Source organism: Chanodichthys erythropterus, chromosome 7 (assembly GCF_024489055.1).
Source record: "Chanodichthys erythropterus isolate Z2021 chromosome 7, ASM2448905v1, whole genome shotgun sequence".
Lineage (NCBI taxonomy): Eukaryota > Metazoa > Chordata > Actinopteri > Cypriniformes > Xenocyprididae > Chanodichthys > Chanodichthys erythropterus.
In genome coordinates, this window is record NC_090227.1 from 22,770,005 (window position 1) to 22,790,004 (window position 20,000).

General features: G+C 35.5%; 1 protein-coding gene across 5 annotated transcripts in view; it reads right to left on the reverse strand.

Moving 5' to 3' along the window:
- LOC137023183 (F-BAR and double SH3 domains protein 2) overlaps positions 1-20,000 on the reverse strand; it is a 109,157-nt gene that overhangs the window by 1,097 nt on the left and 88,060 nt on the right. For 3 of the 5 annotated variants that reach the window (XM_067389914.1, XM_067389915.1, XM_067389916.1), the window contains exons 11-21: positions 19,413-19,529; positions 17,659-17,763; positions 14,071-14,232; positions 10,572-10,706; positions 8,800-8,883; positions 7,634-7,811; positions 5,895-6,115; positions 4,743-4,914; positions 4,543-4,634; positions 4,346-4,368; positions 1-1,160 (exon numbers count right to left, since the gene is read on the reverse strand). The exon at positions 1-1,160 is cut by the window's left edge. In XM_067389914.1, coding sequence (XP_067246015.1) covers positions 1,064-1,160; positions 4,346-4,368; positions 4,543-4,634; positions 4,743-4,914; positions 5,895-6,115; positions 7,634-7,811; positions 8,800-8,883; positions 10,572-10,706; positions 14,071-14,232; positions 17,659-17,763; positions 19,413-19,529 — 1,386 coding nt within the window. In that variant the 3' untranslated portion in view covers positions 1-1,063. The remainder of the gene's footprint in view (positions 1,161-4,345; positions 4,369-4,542; positions 4,635-4,742; positions 4,915-5,894; positions 6,116-7,633; positions 7,812-8,799; positions 8,884-10,571; positions 10,707-14,070; positions 14,233-17,658; positions 17,764-19,412; positions 19,530-20,000) is intronic. The other 2 variants (XM_067389918.1, XM_067389917.1) reach the window with 1 other exon arrangement.

Here is a 20,000-nt window from a genome sequence, read left to right on the forward strand (position 1 = left end):
ATTCATCACAATCTCAAATACTGCCATGACACTTGATAAAAGAAAAAAACGCATGCCGTGCCGACGGCATGAGAATATGAAATGCGTTAGGCTGGAAAAGCACTTTAACTGATACTTGTATATTGATCGGTATATTTCCATGATTACGTTCCGCCCGAACAGACGCACACATACCGGTAATGCGGAGGCGACCGTTGCAGAAACACGCTCAGAGACACCACGACATCTTTAGATCGGTCTCACGCATGTTTTTTGAGGACTAAATATTAGTAATACATACAAACACTGGTCTTCATAATGAAAAGCTGAAGAAAAGGATATAGCTATGTAGTTAGTACTTTTCAGATCAACACAAGACAGAAGAGCAAGCTAAACCGATGGGAAAAAAGAGCAAAGTAACCAGCCTTCCTCTCTTTTTAACCCTCGTTCTTCTCATTCTCCTCTACTGCCTTTTTTTCATTGTAGCCTTTTATGTACAGTTCCCTTTCTCCTTGATGTCCATATGATCTGTGATGTTTATCGTGAATATAACATTCCTATGATGACAGTAATGTACTGTGCTATTACATATGAAATGGACTATTCATGGCTGACCCCTTTTGTACGACAACGCAGGCCTCCTGTATCCTCCTAGTATTGCATGTTCGGCTCTTCAAAAGCCCACTGAAGAGATGGATGTGCAAGTGTAGCCTCTTTCAAACTCTTTTAGCACCTGCTAAACCCCTGTATTTGATTCCTTTCTTTCGTTTTTTTAGATGCAAACCTAATCGTTTACTGGCATTTAGTGGATTAATGACGTTTTAAACAAGTTCCCGTTGCACGATAAAGTAATTACGAATACAAGGATTAGAGTTTGGCATGAAAGCGGTTTAAGGCACCAAACAGTCCGTGACGCCAAAAGAGGTGTTTGTTTTATATGAAAAAGGGTGGCGATGTCTTTGAGACGCAGTTCTCCGCCCACTCAGGGATTTAAGGATGCTCATAGGGCAGGTTAACGCACACCCCGCCCCTTCCGTAAGGAGTGGGAGGGGTCAGAGGTCAGATGGGGTTTGTTGTCAGTCCACTAGGGTGGCGCTCTACACCAGCGTGATCTCCACTTCTTCGGTTTTCTCCACCTGTCTGCGAGCGTGCTGCTTTGGAGGAGGTGGTGCCGCCCGAACCTATAGAAACACAAAATAAACAAGTTTAATACAGAACAGCTTGCTTATAAAATGTTCATGAGTGACTATTCTATCAAAAATAAATAAATACATTTATATACATATACATATACATACATATATATATATATATATATAAACAATATTTTATATAAATAAACAAACAATATTTTATATAAATAACATGCCGTATTTTTTGGTTTTGCGAAAGAGTCCATTAGTGATTTTGACTTTATGAGTGAGTCAGTCAGTCGCAAAGACTTTTACATTGAAATGGACTGAAACAAGGAAACAAGGACTTTTTTTTTTTTTTCACTTTAAACAACTTATCTCAACATAACACCGACTGTTACGTAACAGTCGGGGTGTACGCCCCAATATTTGCATAATGTCAGCCCATGATGTTCCCAACATTATAAAAGGCATTAGACAAGGGCAGCCAGTTAACGTCTGGATGTGCACAGTTGAATCATCAGACTAGGTAAGCAAGCAAGGACAACAGCGAAAAATGGCAGATGGAGCAATAATAACTGACATGATCCATGATATCATGATATTTTTAGTGATATTTGTAAATTGTCTTTCTAAAAGTTTCGTTAGCATGTTGCTAATGTACTGTTAAATGTGGTTAAAGTTACCATCGTTTCTTACTGTATTCACGGAGACAAGAGCCGTCGCTATTTTCATTTTTTAAACACTTGCAGTCTGTATAATTCATAAACACAACTTCATTCTTTATAAATCTCTCCAACAGTGTAGCATTAGCTGTTAGCCACGGATCACAGCCTCAAATTCATTCAGAATAAAACTTTAACATCCAAATAAATACTTTACTCACATAATTCGAAGCATGCATGCAGCATGCATGACGAACATCTTGTAAAGATCCATTTGAGAGTTATATTAACTGTGTGAACTTTGTAAATGCACTGTAATATAGTCGACAGCTGGTGTGGTAGGGAGCACGCGATTTAAGGGGGCGGCGTCGAGTGTAAATCAGTGCATTGTTAATGATGCCCCAAAATAGGCAATTTAAAAAATTAATAAAAAAAAAAAAACCTATGGGGTATTTTGAGCTGAAACTTCACAGACACTTTCAGGAGACACCTTAGACTTATATTACATCTTGTGAAAGAACGTTCTTGGGCACCTTTAAGTAGTGTCCCGCATTTCATTTATGTCTGTATTATCATTTTTTTTTCATCCCTAAAATTACAATACCACAGTAAGAAATATAAAATAAACTGACTGGCATTTAAATATCTATTTGTGCAGCCATCAAATTCTAGCTGTGAAAATATCCAACCAACGCAATCATATAAAGAGGTTTTCCCGTTGATGACAACTGACAGCATAAAGGAATAGCTAAGTGCGGTCCTCATCAAAGTCGGTAAACACATCTACACCACTAGGAATTTCATCTTACATATTGGATAAGAACCTCAAGAGCTGCTCAAAGCTGCCCAAACTGATGATTTAAAGCATGTAATCATCCATCCTGATGTTAAAATTAACCAACGAACTATGCGCCGATCCCATGGATGCTCGAGCGCCACCCACGGAAATGGTCGAGCACCTACAGAAAAACATTAAATAATCTCCATTCCTTTTAGCCAATAAAAAAAATGATTGCGACTTTCAGACACGACTTTCTTCTCACATTAATTCATTTAATGCTGGTTCTATGGTGTTATTATAATGAAAAATGCGTTGAGAACGCATTATTGTAAGACGAGCACATCAAATGCGCAAGCAGGAATCTCTCCACTCACAGACGGATTCCCTTCTCGCACAAAGCTGGATGCACGCGCATCCATGAATCTAGAATTGTCTTCCCTCTAGGATTTCATGTTGCCAGAAGTGCAATATTATAGTGTGGGCACCCACCGCCAGAAACATTAATCACATATGCCAAGTTGCCAACAAACGTAAATCAATATTTACATAGCGTAGTGGTTGTAAATTTATCTGTCTCACACGTGTCCCGCATTGTCCTGCAAAAAAACATCTACTGTCCTGCAACAGATCAATAGCCAGGTGGTCACTCTAGTAACGGGGGCTTGGGCTCATCTGTTAAACTATCAACTTGAGATTTGAATCTGTAGCGGAAGGAAGTAGTTCCTCACAAAAGAAGGTTTTTACTGACACTCCGTTGTTGTTCTGATTTATTTAAACACTCGTGCCGTCGAACTGTTGTATAAACGCAATATCACACTCATAGCCATGAGATATGACTGTATATCAGCATGCTGTAAATATATATTAGGGCTGACCGATATATCGCATGCGATTGTCACGCGCATTTCGTCAGTAAAGCCGGTTCCCTGATTACCGCTAAATCACCATCACCTGCTTTCAAATGGAGCGGCATTTAATAGACAGAGCCGTAGATCACTGACAAGCCATGCAATATCGCGTTCATATCGCAGATGAATCGCCTTCGATAATGAATGCGATATTGCGTGGCGTATCAGTGATCTACGGTTCTGTCTATTAATCAGGGAACCGGCTTTACTGAAGAAATGTGCGTGACAATCGCATGCGATATATCGCCCAGCCCTCATATATATATATATATATATATATATATATATGTATAATTTGACATTTATTATAACGGGTGTATGTGAAGGCTGTTTTAAGTTCACTTAAGCCTTTTAAATGTTAAAAATGATGGCTTTCAATTATACTGTAACACTGAATGGCTATAGTTACTCATTTCTTCCCCAGAAATTGAGAAAAAATCTATTTAATAGAGACATCAGTAGCAGTATTAGTATCGGTCATTTTCATTCACAGTACTTAGTAAAAAGATGACATTAAACAAATATTTAAAATACACTTTCATTATGTTGTTTATACATAAATTTGGAGATTCAGTGTGAAAATATGTATTACAATATAAAAATATATTACAAATTCTAATGTTAGGTGCAAAGTCACAATTAATTACAGAAAAATATGCAAAAAAAATTTTTTTAATTTAAATTTTTTAATTTTCTTGATGAGGAATATAATTGGTTTTATCTGGGGAATGAAATATGGCCTGTATATGTTATTGTCACATTTAATGAGATTCACACAGAAAATGATCTTTAAAACTCTATAACATTTTAAAAATAAAAACAATTTCTAAAATATAAAAAATATATATTTACATTTCTAAAATATATATTTCTCTGTACCTTAAAGCTCTAGTGACCAACATCTGAAACCAAAGTAATTAAGAAAAAAATAATTTTCTAAATGTAAGAAACTGCAAAATCGTTACTGAATAAAAAAATTGAATATTTATTTACTAGATATGCTGTATGCGATATTAGATCAGAATGTTAATAAAACAAACAGATTAAGCAAACATGTAGCAAATTTGTTCACATACAGGTCTGAGTTTTCCAGGTCCGGATCCATCTGGAGTGAGTCTCAACGGCTGAGAGAAGCCTGGACTCTCTGGACTTAAACTGGAATTGTGATCTAAACCAAATGTAAAACATTCTCAAATTAAAATCTTAACAGTCATGAATAAACAGACTAACACAAGAGGTTTGCTGATGACAGTAGCTGGAGCGACCAGTGTCTTACTATGAACAGCGGCTTTCTGCGGGATGGGCAGTTTGTGTTCTCCATTGACAGACGGTGAGCGGGGCAGCGAGGGAGCGCTGCTGGTCTCCGGGCTCGTGTACGGACTGCAGGGCGGCTGGTCGTACAGCGGCAGAGGAGGAAGTGATGAATGAAGCCTTTGGCACGGGGACACCTGCGGAGGACAACACATGTTAGCTTGCTAAGATAGTATATACAAACCTTTTTATCCTTACAGTGTCAGATATCGTTAATATACACTACCATTCAAAAGTTTGAGGTCAGTAAGGTTATTCAGCAAGGATGCATTAAATTGATCAAAAGTGACAGTAAAGTAATTTATAATGTTACAAAAGTTTTCTATTTCAATTCGGTTCTATTCATCAAACAATCCTGAAAAAAAAATGTATCACAGTTTACACAAAAATATGAAGCAGCACAACTGATTTCAACATTGATAATAATAAGAAATGTTTCTTGAGCAGCAAATCAGCATATTAGAATGATTTCTGAATGATCATATGATGCTGAAGACTGGAGTAATGATGCTGAAAATTCAGCTTTGCATCACAGGAATAAATTACATTTTACGATATATTAAAATAGAAAAATAGTTATTTAAAATTGTAATATTTCAAAATATTATAATTTTTACTGTATTTTTGGTCAATTAAATGCAGCCTTGGGGAATATAAGAGACTTTTTAGAAAAACATTGAAAAAAATCTTACTTTTGAATGGTAGTGTACTGTCTTTTATTAAATTATTTTAAACTCTGAATCATGAAAAGGCATTCAATAGTCAAAGAACAAACATTTACTATTATATGACTTATCATCATTATACAAAAACATCTGACTGCAAAATTGACTAATCAGAATTAAGTATTCCAGAGAGGCGTGTACTGAATTATATTATGCTGTATTATCCACATTAAAGTATAGTTTTATTATGACTCTATTCACATGATTAAGATAATGAGAAAGGCTTTGATCTGGCATGACCCCAGATAACAATGATTACAGGAAGGAAGCGTCCACGCCTGTAATCAACGCCAGGCCTCAGACAGCAAACCCACACAGGAACACACAATAAGTATGGACGCAGAGTCTCAGTATGGTCGTTTACTGGTCAGAGTGAGTTTTGGATGTCTTACCTGTGTGTCTGTTCCCCAGTGAGTGTCTCCGTTTTCTGAGGCTGTCAAGTCCTCCACCAGCACGGAAGGAAAGACGCCCACTCGACCGTTAAACTCCCCCTCCCAGAAACCGTCGTCCTCCTGGTTGTCCTTGTTGAGGATGCGGATGATGGCTCCCTCAGGGAATGACAGCTCGTCATCCGTCTGACCCTCGTAGTCGTACATGGCCTTAACAAAACTCACTGGGAGAGACAAAGAAGAAAAGAAAGGAGTTATTAATAGGTGAGAAGACAGCTAGCTCTTTTGAGGAGTTCTTCTAAATATTTTGAGACATTGTGAAGGCACAAGCTCCCTAGTTGGGGACTGTATCCTTTAAAAAAGTAGACTAATGTTCAAAAGTTTGGGGTCGGGAAGATTTTGAATGTTTTTGAAACAAAGTCTCTTCTGCTCATCAAGGGCAAGGCTACATTTATTTGATGAAAAATATAGTAAAAACAGTTATATTGTGAAATATTATTACAAAATAATTTGAAAATATTTTAAAATGTAATTTATTCCTGTGATGCAAAGCTGAATTTTCAGCATCATTACTCCAGTCTTCAGTGTCACATGATCCTTCAGAAATCATTCTAATATACTGATCTGCTGCTCAAGAAATATTTCTTCTTATTATTAAAGGGTTAGTTCACCCAAAAATGAAAATTCTGTCATTTATTACTCACCCTCATGCAGTTCCACACCCGTAAGACCTTTGTTAATCTTCGGAACACGAATTGAGATATTTTTGTTGAAATCCGATGGCTCAGCGAGGCCTCCATAGCCAGCAATGACATTTCCTCTCTCAAGATCCATTAATGTACTAAAAACATATTTAGATCAGTTCATGTGAGTACAGTGGTTCAATATTAATATTATGAAGCGATGAGAATATTTTTGGAGTGCCAAAAAAACAAAATTACGTCTTATTTAGTGATGGCCGATTTCCGAACTGCTGATTCGACATGCTGATTTATAACAGTCCGAAGCTTCATGAAGCAGTGTTTTGAAATAAGTCGTTATTTTGTTGTTTTTGCCGCACCAAAAATATTCTTGTTGCTTTATAATATTAATATTGAACCACTGTACTCACATGAACCGATTTAGATATGTTTTTAGTAGCTTTATGGATCTTGAGAGAGGAAATGTCATTGCTCCCTATGCAGGCCTCACAGAGCCATCGGATTTCAACAAAAATATCTTAATTTGTGTTCCGAAGATTAATGAAGGTCTTACGGGTGTGGAACGGCATAAGGGTGAGTATTAAATGTCAGAATTTTCATTTTTGGGTGAACTAACCCTTTAATGTAGAAAACAGTTGTGATGCTTAATATTTTTGTGAAATAAATACCAGTGATACTTCATATCAGTGATTCATTACTTCAGGATTATTTGATGAACAGAAAGTTCTAAAGAACAGAATTTATTGAAATAAATAAATTTCAATAAATTGAAATCTTTGTAATAATATAAATGTCTTTACAGTCACTTTTGATGACAGCATCCTTGCTGAATAAAAGTACTATTTCTTACTGACCACAAACGTTTGTATATTGTATATTTTTAGACCTTATTTATATTCAGTCTTGATATTTCCAAGTTCTCAGTGACTGTGAGAGCAAGCCATTTACATGCAATGTGTCTCACATAATCACTTACACAAATCATCAGCATTCACCTGTATGTGTATGTGTGTGTGTGTGTGTGTGTGGTGTTTGACTCACTGCTGCTGTCTCCGTTGAAGCTGCCTGATGCCAGCTCAGGCTCGGTGGAGTTGCTGGAGGAGTGTGAACGTGCGTCCAGAGCAGCGAGGGACTGGAGCATGCTCAGTACGCTGTTGGATGTGGGGAACTGCAGGTATTTCTCTGGAACATAGCCCACATGGCCAGACTTATTCCGTGCCTGGAATCAATGATTACATCATTAAGCAGCAGTCATTTATGACTAGGGCCAAACACAATCTGCAGAAATGAATCCTATTTTCTTCACTGATTTTGGTGTGAAAAATCTGTAAATTTGGAATGGATATAAACATGAAATTAAAATTCACCCTATATTTATATTTATATAATTGTGAACAATTCATCCATGCATATTGTTGTCAAAAGTACCGACTTCAGTACCAAATCGGTACTGAAATTTTAAAAATGTGATGCTTTAAGCACAGTTGAGCAGATTCGTAAACATCTCTGATTGGCCACTGTGTTCACGTGCTCATCAGATATGTCTGTGATTGGCTACAGTGATCAACGCTTCAAAAACATGTTGTAAATAGACATCAATGACAATCTTCACCGAGTGCTTATGTTTCTTTTAATCACAGGCATATATGTTGAGCAAATATATGTGAACAAAATGGCCAATCAATGGTGATTACATATCTGCTCAACAGTGCTCAAAACCTTACATTTGAAAATTTCAGTATCGATTTGGTATCGAAGTTGGTACTTTTGACATATAGCATCTGCTAAACAATTAAATATAAAATGTAAATTTACATAATTTTCTTCTTTGATAATCCGTTACATACATCACAATATGGAAAAATTTGCTTCATTGTGACTTTAAATATAGAGCTAAAAGAATAAACAAATGATTCATAATACACTAAACCAAAAATGTAATAATCAAACTCATAAACAGCACACACCCAGAAAGATTTCCACAGAATTCAAACAACCATCATTCAAAAAGCTGGTGTGTAGAATGTCAGAATAACAGTTGTTGGAATTCTGTGGAAATCTTGTTTTGAGATCTGAAACGCAAACATTATTTTCTTCTGTACATCATCTAAAATTGCAGTCATAACGATTTTTTTTTTTTTTGACGAAAAATAAACTTCAGCAGGTGGTGTTAAACCACTAAAATAACCAAGGTATGATTGGTTCACCTTCACCCAGTCCTCCATGTCCCCATCTTCTATAACCTCCAACATCTCATGCTCATCGATCGTTAGTTCATCAGGCTGAGAGGCCTGGGAGAAAGAGACAGGAAAAAAAAAAAAAGACTATTGAGCAATACAAGGCCAACTGTGCAGGTTAATATTTTTCCAGAAACCAGCTGACATTTTTAGCAGTTTCGCAGACAGAACCATTACAAACATGAGAATAATCCTGGAAGAGAGTAAAATGCAGGGACGTGGCAACCATACCCCATCTTCCCCATTTTTTGGAAGATAAAATTACATTTTTTAAATATTTATTTTGCTTGGCTGCAGTATTAAGGGAAAAAAATGACAGCCTGAAGACTGTAGCCTAATGACTGCATTGAAAGAATAAATGTGCAAGAGATAAACTGCAGCCCACTACAACTACCAATTACTGACCAACGTCTGCATTTCAGCAGATCAGTTAGGACATCATGTTATGTGAATGCCACATTACATTATTAATATTCATGAGTCAAGCTGCTGAGCATGTAAACTCCCTGAGGAGAAAAGATCTGAACAACAGAGCTGTCATCTTTGACTAATGTTATTGCTCAGCTAATGTTGCTAAATATTTTTGAAAATTGACTAGCTTTTAGTACAATAAACAGAATGGGGACAGACATTTGAGACTTTTTTCAACAGTGTTGTGTGTAACAACTAAAATCAATGCTGTAAATCAAAATTAATGAACGCCATAGTGACTGAGATTTCTTGAAAGTTTGATTTTCAGATGATATCATATGTGCAAACTAGGTATTTTAAACAACTTGAGGTTTATTACATGTTACTTTAGTATTATTAAAATACTATTATTATTGCATTTATTAATATTTTGCATTATTTATTTATATATTTTTAGTTTTCATTTTAGTTAAAGTTTTAGTGCTTTTTGATATGTGCTTCTGCGCTTATATTATTATTATTATTTTAAATAGCTGTATTTAGCTTTTATTTAGATTTAGTCATTTTAGTACTTTAACTTCAACTTTTCAGTTAGTTGCCTAAGAAACATTTCTAAGTTTTTTTTTTAGTTTAAGTTTTTCATCTAATATTTATATTGTATTCTATTTCAGCTTTATTTCCATGAAAAAAAAAAAAAAAAAAAAAATTAAATAGTTTTAGTTAAAAACAACAACACTGGTTCCCACAAATTTGACTGTTCCTAAGTTAAATGTGTTTTTAAATAAATAAAGGTAATTTTTACATTTTATATTTAATTTAATAAATGCAAAAAGTGAGAACGATTAAATTTATTTATTTTTAAAATAAGCACTATTATAGAAAGTGCTTTTGTTCATGGTTGCAAATTAGTTAAGTGCTTGTGGAAGAGATGTGTCTATTTATTATAAATAAGTTCATTTTTACAAGCAGGTTTACTTAAGTATTTCTAATTCATCAATACAAATTTATGTATAATTTGTAATAACTAAAAAAAACACCTATTTAAAATCCATTTATTTATTTGTTTTTGTTTTTTGTATTTAATACATTGTATATAAAATTAAAAACATTATAAACATTTATCATAAATAAATATTTATCATTTATTAAAATAATTTTAAAAATAAAAACACATTTAAAACCCATTTATTTGGTTTTACTTTAAATACAATTACATTAACACATTTATTATACATAAATATTTATGATTCATTAAGTTATTCTTCTAATTTTATTTCAATTAACAAAAACAATTTCACTAGTTATAGTAAGTGCGTGTTGGCGTCTATTACCTTGTACGAGTAGAGCACCTTGCAGGTGAGCGGGTAGTTCCTCAGGGTTCCTGAAGGACTTGAGCTGCTATCGTCGTAAGTCTCCATGTTCTCTTCTAATTCCTCTCCTTCCTCTCTGTCCAAATCCACTGTGGTCTACAGAAACACGACAACGAGTGTCACTACTCTGACAAACACCACGGCTCACTTGTTGATTCAATATCATTCAATAACCTTTAAAAAGTTAACCTGAGGCTTTCTTTGTGGGTTAACATACAACTGCATATAACAAAAAGCTCAAAAGACCAGCTTTCCAGAGGTGTGGACTTTACCGCCCACCAATCTCATTGGTCTTGTGGGGATCAGGTGACCATTTTCCCCAAGAGACAAAACGTGGCAACAGAAGAATAAAATCATCAACAAAGGACACGGGTATTAGACACACATACCTCAAAGGTTTTCAATGTGTATCTCACATTACCAGCTTTAACTGGTTACAATACAGGTTGCAAACTGATACCAAGTCCGTCAGTGTAGGTCAAGAGAACTTTCAGTGGGAGCCTGAATCATGAGGCCAGACGAGGTCATTGTAATGTGGTGACTGATCTATAGGTCACGCCCAAGACTGACATAAAACAGCCTGTGATGAAGTAATACAGACTGAAGCGCATGAGTTTGAGAAAACACTTTGAGGTCACTGTTATCTTAACCCTATAAAGCCTACTGTATCATATTTGAAAGGCAAATTTGAAGGCGTCTAAATTATTAACATGATCAAAACCTTGCAACAAAAATTCTCATTGATAGTTTACACTTCTTTAGCAAATAAAAACCTTTTAGTGTAAATGTCCACCTTAAGGTTACTGTGAAATCGTTACTGATTTTTATAAAGAAAGAATAACTTTTATATTTTAATATTTCAAAATGAACACTTACTGTACTTAAGCAACTTAGGTTTACCTGATTATCCAGGCATCAATTTCTAGAAAAATCACATTCAAATGTGTGAGGCTTTACAGGTTTAAAGCCTCATTTTTATACAGTAAACTAACCATAATGACTTTCTCTTATCATTTCATTTATGCTTTTTCACCTGCTTTCATTCTCTCATCCTAAATTATCCTTGTATGAAAATAAAACACAGCGGAACAGAGGTCAGCAGAAGTGTGGTTCAGTTTAGTCCAGTTTTACCAAACTCTGCTGCTCTCTTTTGGCCTCCTATTGTCTTTAAATCTCTCTCTCTCTGCATTTGTGTTTGTGTGTGCTGTGAGCTGAATAAATATTAAACTAAGGTTGGGGGATATGCCAAGAAAATATGATCACAATATAATTTTTCCATTTTGATCAATATCAATGTTATCTTTTTTTGTTGACAATTTCCTCAGCTTTGGAGGGTAACAAGTTCGGTTTCGCTTTTGTTTTCCTTGTTGGCTCCCTGTAGAACGACTGGCTGTTGAACATTTATTTTTGCTCTGACTGGTAGGGTAATCCATATTAAGTAAAAATGACCAGAGCTTATTGTGGTTATCGACATACATTTTATCACAATCTCATTATAATATAATTTATCGCCCAGCCCTATATTAAACCACAGTCAGAGGTCAATCTGTCTACGCTGTGGGCTAAACTCTGGCGCATTATTTAGACTGTCATTATTCTGCTGTCTTAGCTAAAAATCACTCAATCTTTACTAATACCTTGATGCACCATGCTACACTTGTGCTTTATTGTAATACTACTCTATAAGCTATATATACAGTATCTCACAGAAGTGAGTACACCCCTCACTTTTTTGTAAATATTTTACTATAATTTTTCATGTGACAACACTGAAGAAATGACACTTTGCTACAATGTAAAGTTGAAATTTGCTGTCCCCTCAAAATAACAACACACAGCCATTAATGTCTAAATCGCTGGCCATAAAAATGAGTACACCCTAAGTGAAAATGTCCAAAATGGGCCCAATAAGCCATTTTCTCTCCCCGGTGTCAGGTGTGAATGGGGAGCAGGTGTGTTAAATTTGGTGTTATCGCTCTCACTCTCTCGTACTGGTCACTGAAAGTTCAACATGGCACCTCCTGGCAAAGAACTCTATGAGGATCAAAAAAAAAAAAAAAAGCAATTGTTGCTCTACATAAAGAAGATTGCCAAGACCCTGAAACTGAGCTTAACGGGAGGTTTAACAGAACAGGTTCCACTCAGAACAGGCCTCGCCATGGTCGACCAAAGAAGTTGAGTGCACATGCTCAGCGTCATATCCAGAGGTTGTGTTTGGGAAATAGATGCATGAGTGCTGCCAGCATTGCTGCAGAGGTTGAAGGGGTTGGGGGTCAGCCTGTCAGTGCCCAGACCATACGCTGCACACTGCATCAAATTGGTCTGCATGGCTGTCGTCCCAGCAGGAAGCCTCTTCTAAAGATGATGCACAAGAAAGCCTGCAAACAGTTTGCTGAAGACAAGCAGACTAAGGACATGGATTACTGGAACCATGTTCTGTGGTCTGATGAGACCAAGATAAACTTATTTGGTTCAGATGGTGTCAAGCATGTACAAAGACAATTGTGTCTTGCCTACAGTTAAGCATGTTGGTGGGAGTGTCATGGTCTGGGGCTGCATGAGTGCTGTCGGCACTGGGGAGCTACAGTTCATTGAGGGAATCACGAATGAGCAGAGCATGATCCCCTCCCTTCGGAGACTGGGCCTCAGGGCAGTATTCCAACATGATAACGACCCCAAACACACCTCCAAGATGACTAGCTAAGCCTAGCTAAAGAAGCTGAGGGTAAAGGTGATGGACTAGACCCTATTGAGCATCTGTGGGGCATCCTCAAACGGAAGGTGGAGGAGCGCAAGGTCTCTAACATCCACCAGCTATGTGATGTCATCATGGAGGAGTGGAAGAGTGCAAATCAGTGCAAAAACCACCTCAAGATATTCCTCCATCTTGTTTGTTGACAACAATAAATTATTCTGCACTTGTGTGTGTGAATAAGTAAGGGATGTGAATGTATGTAAAGTGTGTACCAAAATATCAAATGGTATGTGCTCAAATGTGCTTTAGACTTGTACTTGTGTGTACTTGGCATAAACAACACTATTCTACCAAGAATAGCTCATAACTCCCTGTCGCATCTTCAAGCATCTAGGGATTTGTTCTCTCTTTTGCCATGATAACACAAACACTGTGTGTCTGTATCTGTTGAGTTCAATGTAGGTGAGGTTTTGCTCCTGTGATCAACATTATTTCTTTCTGACTGTCGGAGATGCCGTGCTAAACTGTTTGTTTAGGAGGGTCTGAATACAATGATGCTGACAGAATCAGGAAGGGCCGGGTCAGGGAGGTTTGCATGGCTCTGAACTAACTACAAACCGCTGAGCACCAAGGGTGTCAATCATAACAGGGATGTTGTAAAGCCTTAACTTCCATAACTTTCAATGGGAAACTGATCAACACAGGTGATAAAATCTGAACGTCAAACCATTTCACATAGGGACTACTGATAAAGAGGGTGCTCACCGAGAGAGAGAGATCATGGGTAGTAAGGGTGGGTAGCGACGCCCAGCGCTCGTTCTCCAGCTCTTCCATCACCTGGTTCATGGCGCTCTTCAACCACGTATCCACAGAAACGCCCACCTGCCGCAGAAGGTCCAAACGCGCTTCTGCTTTCAGTTTTATCGTCTGAAAAAAACAAACAGTAAGATAGATAAATTGTCCTGTTTATACAACTGCTTACATATACTCTAGTATTCAAGCAGCAACTTATGAATGAATCACTATTTGATTAGTGTGGTTCAGTTCAGTCCAGTGTTATTAATTGAAAATTATCTGAAATTAAATTTAACATTACATATAAATATTAGATGAAAAACTTAAAATACTGAAATAAATTAATTATTTATTGAAATAAATGAAATTGAAGTATTAGAATTACTAAAACTAACACTGAAATAAAAAATAAAGCTAAATAGAAATATAAAACAAATAAAAATGACAAAAGTACATAAAATAACTTTTTAAAATTATAATAAAAAAGATCATTTAAAATGATAGACAGATTGTCCTGTTTATACAAAATCTTACATATATACTGTACTGTAATATTCAAGCAGTTACTTATGAATGATTTGTTAACTATTAAAATGATTTTTGTTAATTAAAAAAGCTGAAATAACAAAATATAAATATTAAACAAATGAAAATGAGAAATTTTACTCTGACAACTGAAATAATTGTTAAAGTACTGAAATGACAAAAAAATTAAAAAATAAAGCTAAACATATATATATATATATATATATATATATATATATATATATATATATATATATATATATATATATATATATATATATATATAAAATTAAAAATAGATAGAATATAAATATAAAAACTTAAAAGAAGAGAAATGTTGCTTTGCCAGCTAACAGAAATGAAATAAGTTGAAAAACTAAAATGACTAAAATTAAAATAAAGAAAAAAAAAAAGCTAAATAGAATATTTTAAAAATAATAATAAAAATGACAGAGGCACATAAGAAAATTACTAAAACTTTAAAATGAAAACTGCAAATATAAAAATAAAAGTGAATTCAAAATGTTAATTTTTATAATAATAATATTATAATAGTATATAAATAATACAAAGGTTCACAATAAATAAAATAAAGTTTCAGTCCAAACTCACTCTCAAAATTCAATTCTGGGTCCTGAAAATGTAAGGGTGTGAAATTGATTATTAAACATGGCTGTCACATGAATTAATGTAACTTTAAAACAATACTGGCAGCCGTGTATTCTAGTGTAGTGTGAAAATAGCCTCGGAAAGCATAAAAAGCTGCATTTAAAAATAGACAAGATAGTGTCAGACACAGAACTTCTGGGAGCTTGAATGTCCATCACTGAAGCTCGATATCACAACACAGCCTCTCAGAAGTGAATGTCTAGGGTATTCTCCTCCTCAGACAGGTGAGGCGTCTGATCTCAGAGGAGTGTACAGCTGTCCATGCACTTCAGCATTTCTCATTATTAGGCAAAGATGCAAATTAACTTTCTAAAGACTCATCAGTTTCAATTTACAGATGACAAACAGCTTTTGGAAGCTGCTTCGGAGTGGAAACATTACATATGACTTTCATTTCCATGTAATTCTAAGGGGACAAACATTTTCAAAGGAAATAATTAAAGTGCGATTATACTTTTAATATTTGTTAATGAGTAAACACAGACTTCTCTGGCACATTGCCTGCTGCCAAATAACATTTTTATATGTTAACATTTCCAAACTCAACTTTATGTTTCATTCCTTATTCTGTTTGTTGTGTTGTTGGTGCTTGTCCATTAGCTCTTAATGGGGTTATTAAATATTTAATGGTCTGTAAGAACTAATGGAGAATTTAGATAATTTAGCTTCAGTTGCTCTGAGTTCAAGAGGAAAACAAATCTACTACATTTAGACTATTAAATTACAATCTTACAGTCACGAATTGGTCTCATGCAAAAAATATAAATTCTGTCATCATTTACTCCCTTTCATACTGCTCCAAACCCATATCACTTGCTAATGTGGAATTTGCACTTATGCATATTCAAATTTGGTGGGATTTTATCACTTACAAGACATGCAAGGACCAATTTCTTGGGGCCGTAACCACCATAGACACTGAAGGGGAAAATTCCCCCCAATAATTAGAAATGGCCAAATTGTCCCCCTTGATATTTAATATTCTTTTGATGCTGCTCTGCTGTACTCCATTACGCACTGCTCTGTTTGTTGTTAGGATGAAAAGAAATGTTTAATTTTTACATTTTCAGGCTGTATACCATCAGCGGTTGAACAGTGCTCATCAATGTCAAATGATTGAGATGGCCAATCAAATCAAAGAAGGCGGGGCTTATGTCATAGAAGAAAAGCGTGAACTCCAACGAAACGCTTTAGTTTTAGCAGTGAAGGAGTGCTTCACAAGAAGTAGCTAAATATTTAGTATTTGACAACTGTTTTATGATAGAAATGTTCAGCGACCGACAGTAATATCCAGTGATGTAAACTACTCAACATATTTTTATAAAATGTCAAAGTTTTGAATGGAATTTTGATTTTTTCTTCTTTTAATCTTTTAAGTATTTAATTTAATTATTTTAAATCCTTTAAATAAAAAGACCCCCTCTCCCCCAAGGCAAAAAAATAAAAAAATTGTTCAAGACATGGTTACCAGCCTTGGTGTCAATGATGACAAACCTGATATGATTCATTATAAAATGTACATATTTGAATGCATGTATGTATTAGACTTTAGAGTGATGTTGGAAAGCATAATTTTCAGGGATTAATAAATAAAATTTCAATCTGAAGATTTACAATGTAGCACAATTTAACGGTTCATTTATTGAGTTTGATATCTTGAGGTCATCCATGCTGACAGTACATGGAAAAGACATTTCTTCGTTAAGGAATCAAGAAATCATTTGGGTTTAGAGCCACACGGGGTTGATTATGACAATTATCATTTTAAGGTGAACTATTGCTTTATCATATAAGAGAGGTCACAGGCAGGGCCAGCAGAGGGCGCCACGGCTGCTAGAAGACATGTGTTAGGACACGGCAGGACATCTTAGAGGAGAAGACACATCGATCAGACAAAGAGACTGACAGCCTGTCTCTGAACAGATCAATAGAGAGAGAGAAAATGCATCTCTGTCTGGAAAGGGAAATGCATTCATTACAGAGAGCGGGAGATGCTTGGGATGTACAGAAGTAGGCCTACTTCTGGCTTGTTTTTCTCTAATCTCTCCTTTCATAAATACAAATGAAATGCTACTCAAATAAATGCACTACACAAAACTATTCAGTGTAAATATACACGTGTTTACAGTACAAGTGAACAGAGACGGATGCCGTCAAAAACTATATAACTTGTGCACTTCAAGTCTTCTGAAGTGACATGATAGCTTTGTGTGAGGATGTGTACGCTCTCTTACTGTAGAGCAAAAGTAGCGTGAACATCCCGCTAAACTTCTCCTTTTGTGTTAGTTGGAAGAAAACACAACATACGTGTTTCAGAATGTCACAAGTGTGAGCAAATGGTGACAGACGTGCAGCAAGCATCACCTCTGCTTTGCGGATGTTCTCCTTGGCCTCCTCTATTCGGAATTCCAGCTCGATCCGGCTCTGTTCCGTGGGCGGAGTCCCGAGTGTCTCACATTCCTCTAGAGCCTGCCATAAAAACAAATTACCGTTAATCAGCTCAATTCAATTGGCAAGCAACTAACTTAAGAAAAAAAAAAAAAAAAAAAAAATCATGGCATCAGGTCACATTTTCTGCCACTAATTTAAAGGTGCCCTAGAATCCGAATTTGAATTTACCTTGGCATAGTTGAATAACAAGAGTTCAGTACATGGAAAAGACATACATTGAGTCTCAAACTCCATTGTTTCCTCCTTCTTATGTAAATCTCATTTGTTTAAAAGACTTCCGGAAAACACTCGGATCTCAACATAACACCGACTGTTACGTAACAGTCGGGATCATTAATATAATCATTATATTTGCATAATGCCAGCCCATTTGATGCATTAGACAAGGAAAGGCAATATTAACGGTATTAAAGGTACAATATTAAAGGTAAGCAAGCAAGAACAACAGCGAAAAATGGCAGATGGAGCAATAATAACTGACACGATCCATGATATTTTTAGTGATATTTGTAAATTGTCTTTCTAAATGTTTCATTAGCATGTTGCTAATGTACTGTTAAATGTGGTTAAAGTTACCATCGTTTCTTACTGTATTCACGGAGACAAGAGTCGTTGCTATTTTCATTTTTAAACACGTGCAGTCTGTATAATTCATACACACAACTTCATTCTTTATAAATCTCTCCAACAGTGTGTAATGTTAGCTTTAGCCCGTTAGCCACAGAGCATAGCCTCAAACTAACACAAAATCAAACGTAACCATCTAAATAAATACTATACTCACATAATTCGAAGCATGCATACAGCATGCATGACGAACATCTTGTAAAGATCCATTTGAGGGTTATATTAGCTGTGTGAACTTTGTTTATGCGATGTATATATAGTTGAGAGCTCATGGGGCAGAGGGAATGCATCTCTTAAAGGGGCCGTGCATAAAAAAATCAGTGCATTGTTAATGATGCCCCAAAATAGGCAGCAAAAAAAAATTAATTTTTAAAAAAACCTATGGGTATTTTGAGCTGAAACTTCACAGACACATTCAGGGGACACCTTAGACTTATATTACATCTTGTAAAAAAACAATCTAGGGCACCTTTCACAATCAGACAAGATACAAACACAACATTCAACAGAGTGATTAGTAGTTGTATCTGTTCTACCGTTTTTTATTTCATGATTATTAAACATAATATTGCAATACAAATGATATATAATATTGTATAGCAATATATTTTACTGTAGATAGATACTGTAAAAATACAGTATATAGAGTAATTAAAATCTAATAACAATCACTAATGAGAATAATGCGAATTACAAAAAAAAAAAGTAAAAATTAATTTGGGGCTGGACTCACTAAATTGTCAAACAAAACAAAACAAAACAAAAAAACAAAATATATAATATAATATAATATTATATAAAAAGGGTTATCTAAGGGTTTATTTAATTTCTTTTGTTTTATTTTTGTGGACATGTGACATGGACATGATCATGAAACAGTAAGTTTTATGTCTGTCATTTGCAATTCAATTATTAGTTTACATCTCAACAGAACTTCTAACAGATTTTTACCACTTACAGAAGATGTTCAAGTGTGTGTGTGCGCGCGCTTTGTAATAGATGTTGTTTTCGAGTAAGAATGTGCAACCAGCGCCTCTTACCCGTTTGTAATGGATGATGTTTTTGTGTTCGCGGGCCACACGTGTGGCCCATTTCCTCGCTTCTTTGTTGAGACTGTGTTCTTCGGTGGTTCCTGTCTCCGATTCCAGCTGTCGACTCTGGAACACACACGCACACAAAGAACTGATTAACACAACAACACACACCTGTCAGAATCACAGGTTTGAGATCAGAGCGGTAATAGTGAACTCATGACATTCACAATTAAAAACACAAAGCACAGATCCAGGAACAGTGTTGAGAACATTTCACCATCTCTGATATCAGATATGAAGCACAATAAATTAATTAATCAACTTAAATCCAAATGTTTAGTGTGAAAAGATATTAAACGGATGCTTGATTTTTTTATCTAAGGATAAGTGATGCTACCTAACTGATTTTTAGGGAGGCGAGTTGAGGCTCAGGTGCATGTACAGTACAAATCTAATATACTCATATCATTTAGTTGGTTACAAAGTCTTCTCAACTCTCAAGTCTGTCTCTATTATTCCTCAAATCACGGCATAATTCCAGCTGTCGTCCACTAATTGTCAGTCTCTCCCAAGCATCTGTTTATCTCTGAGCTT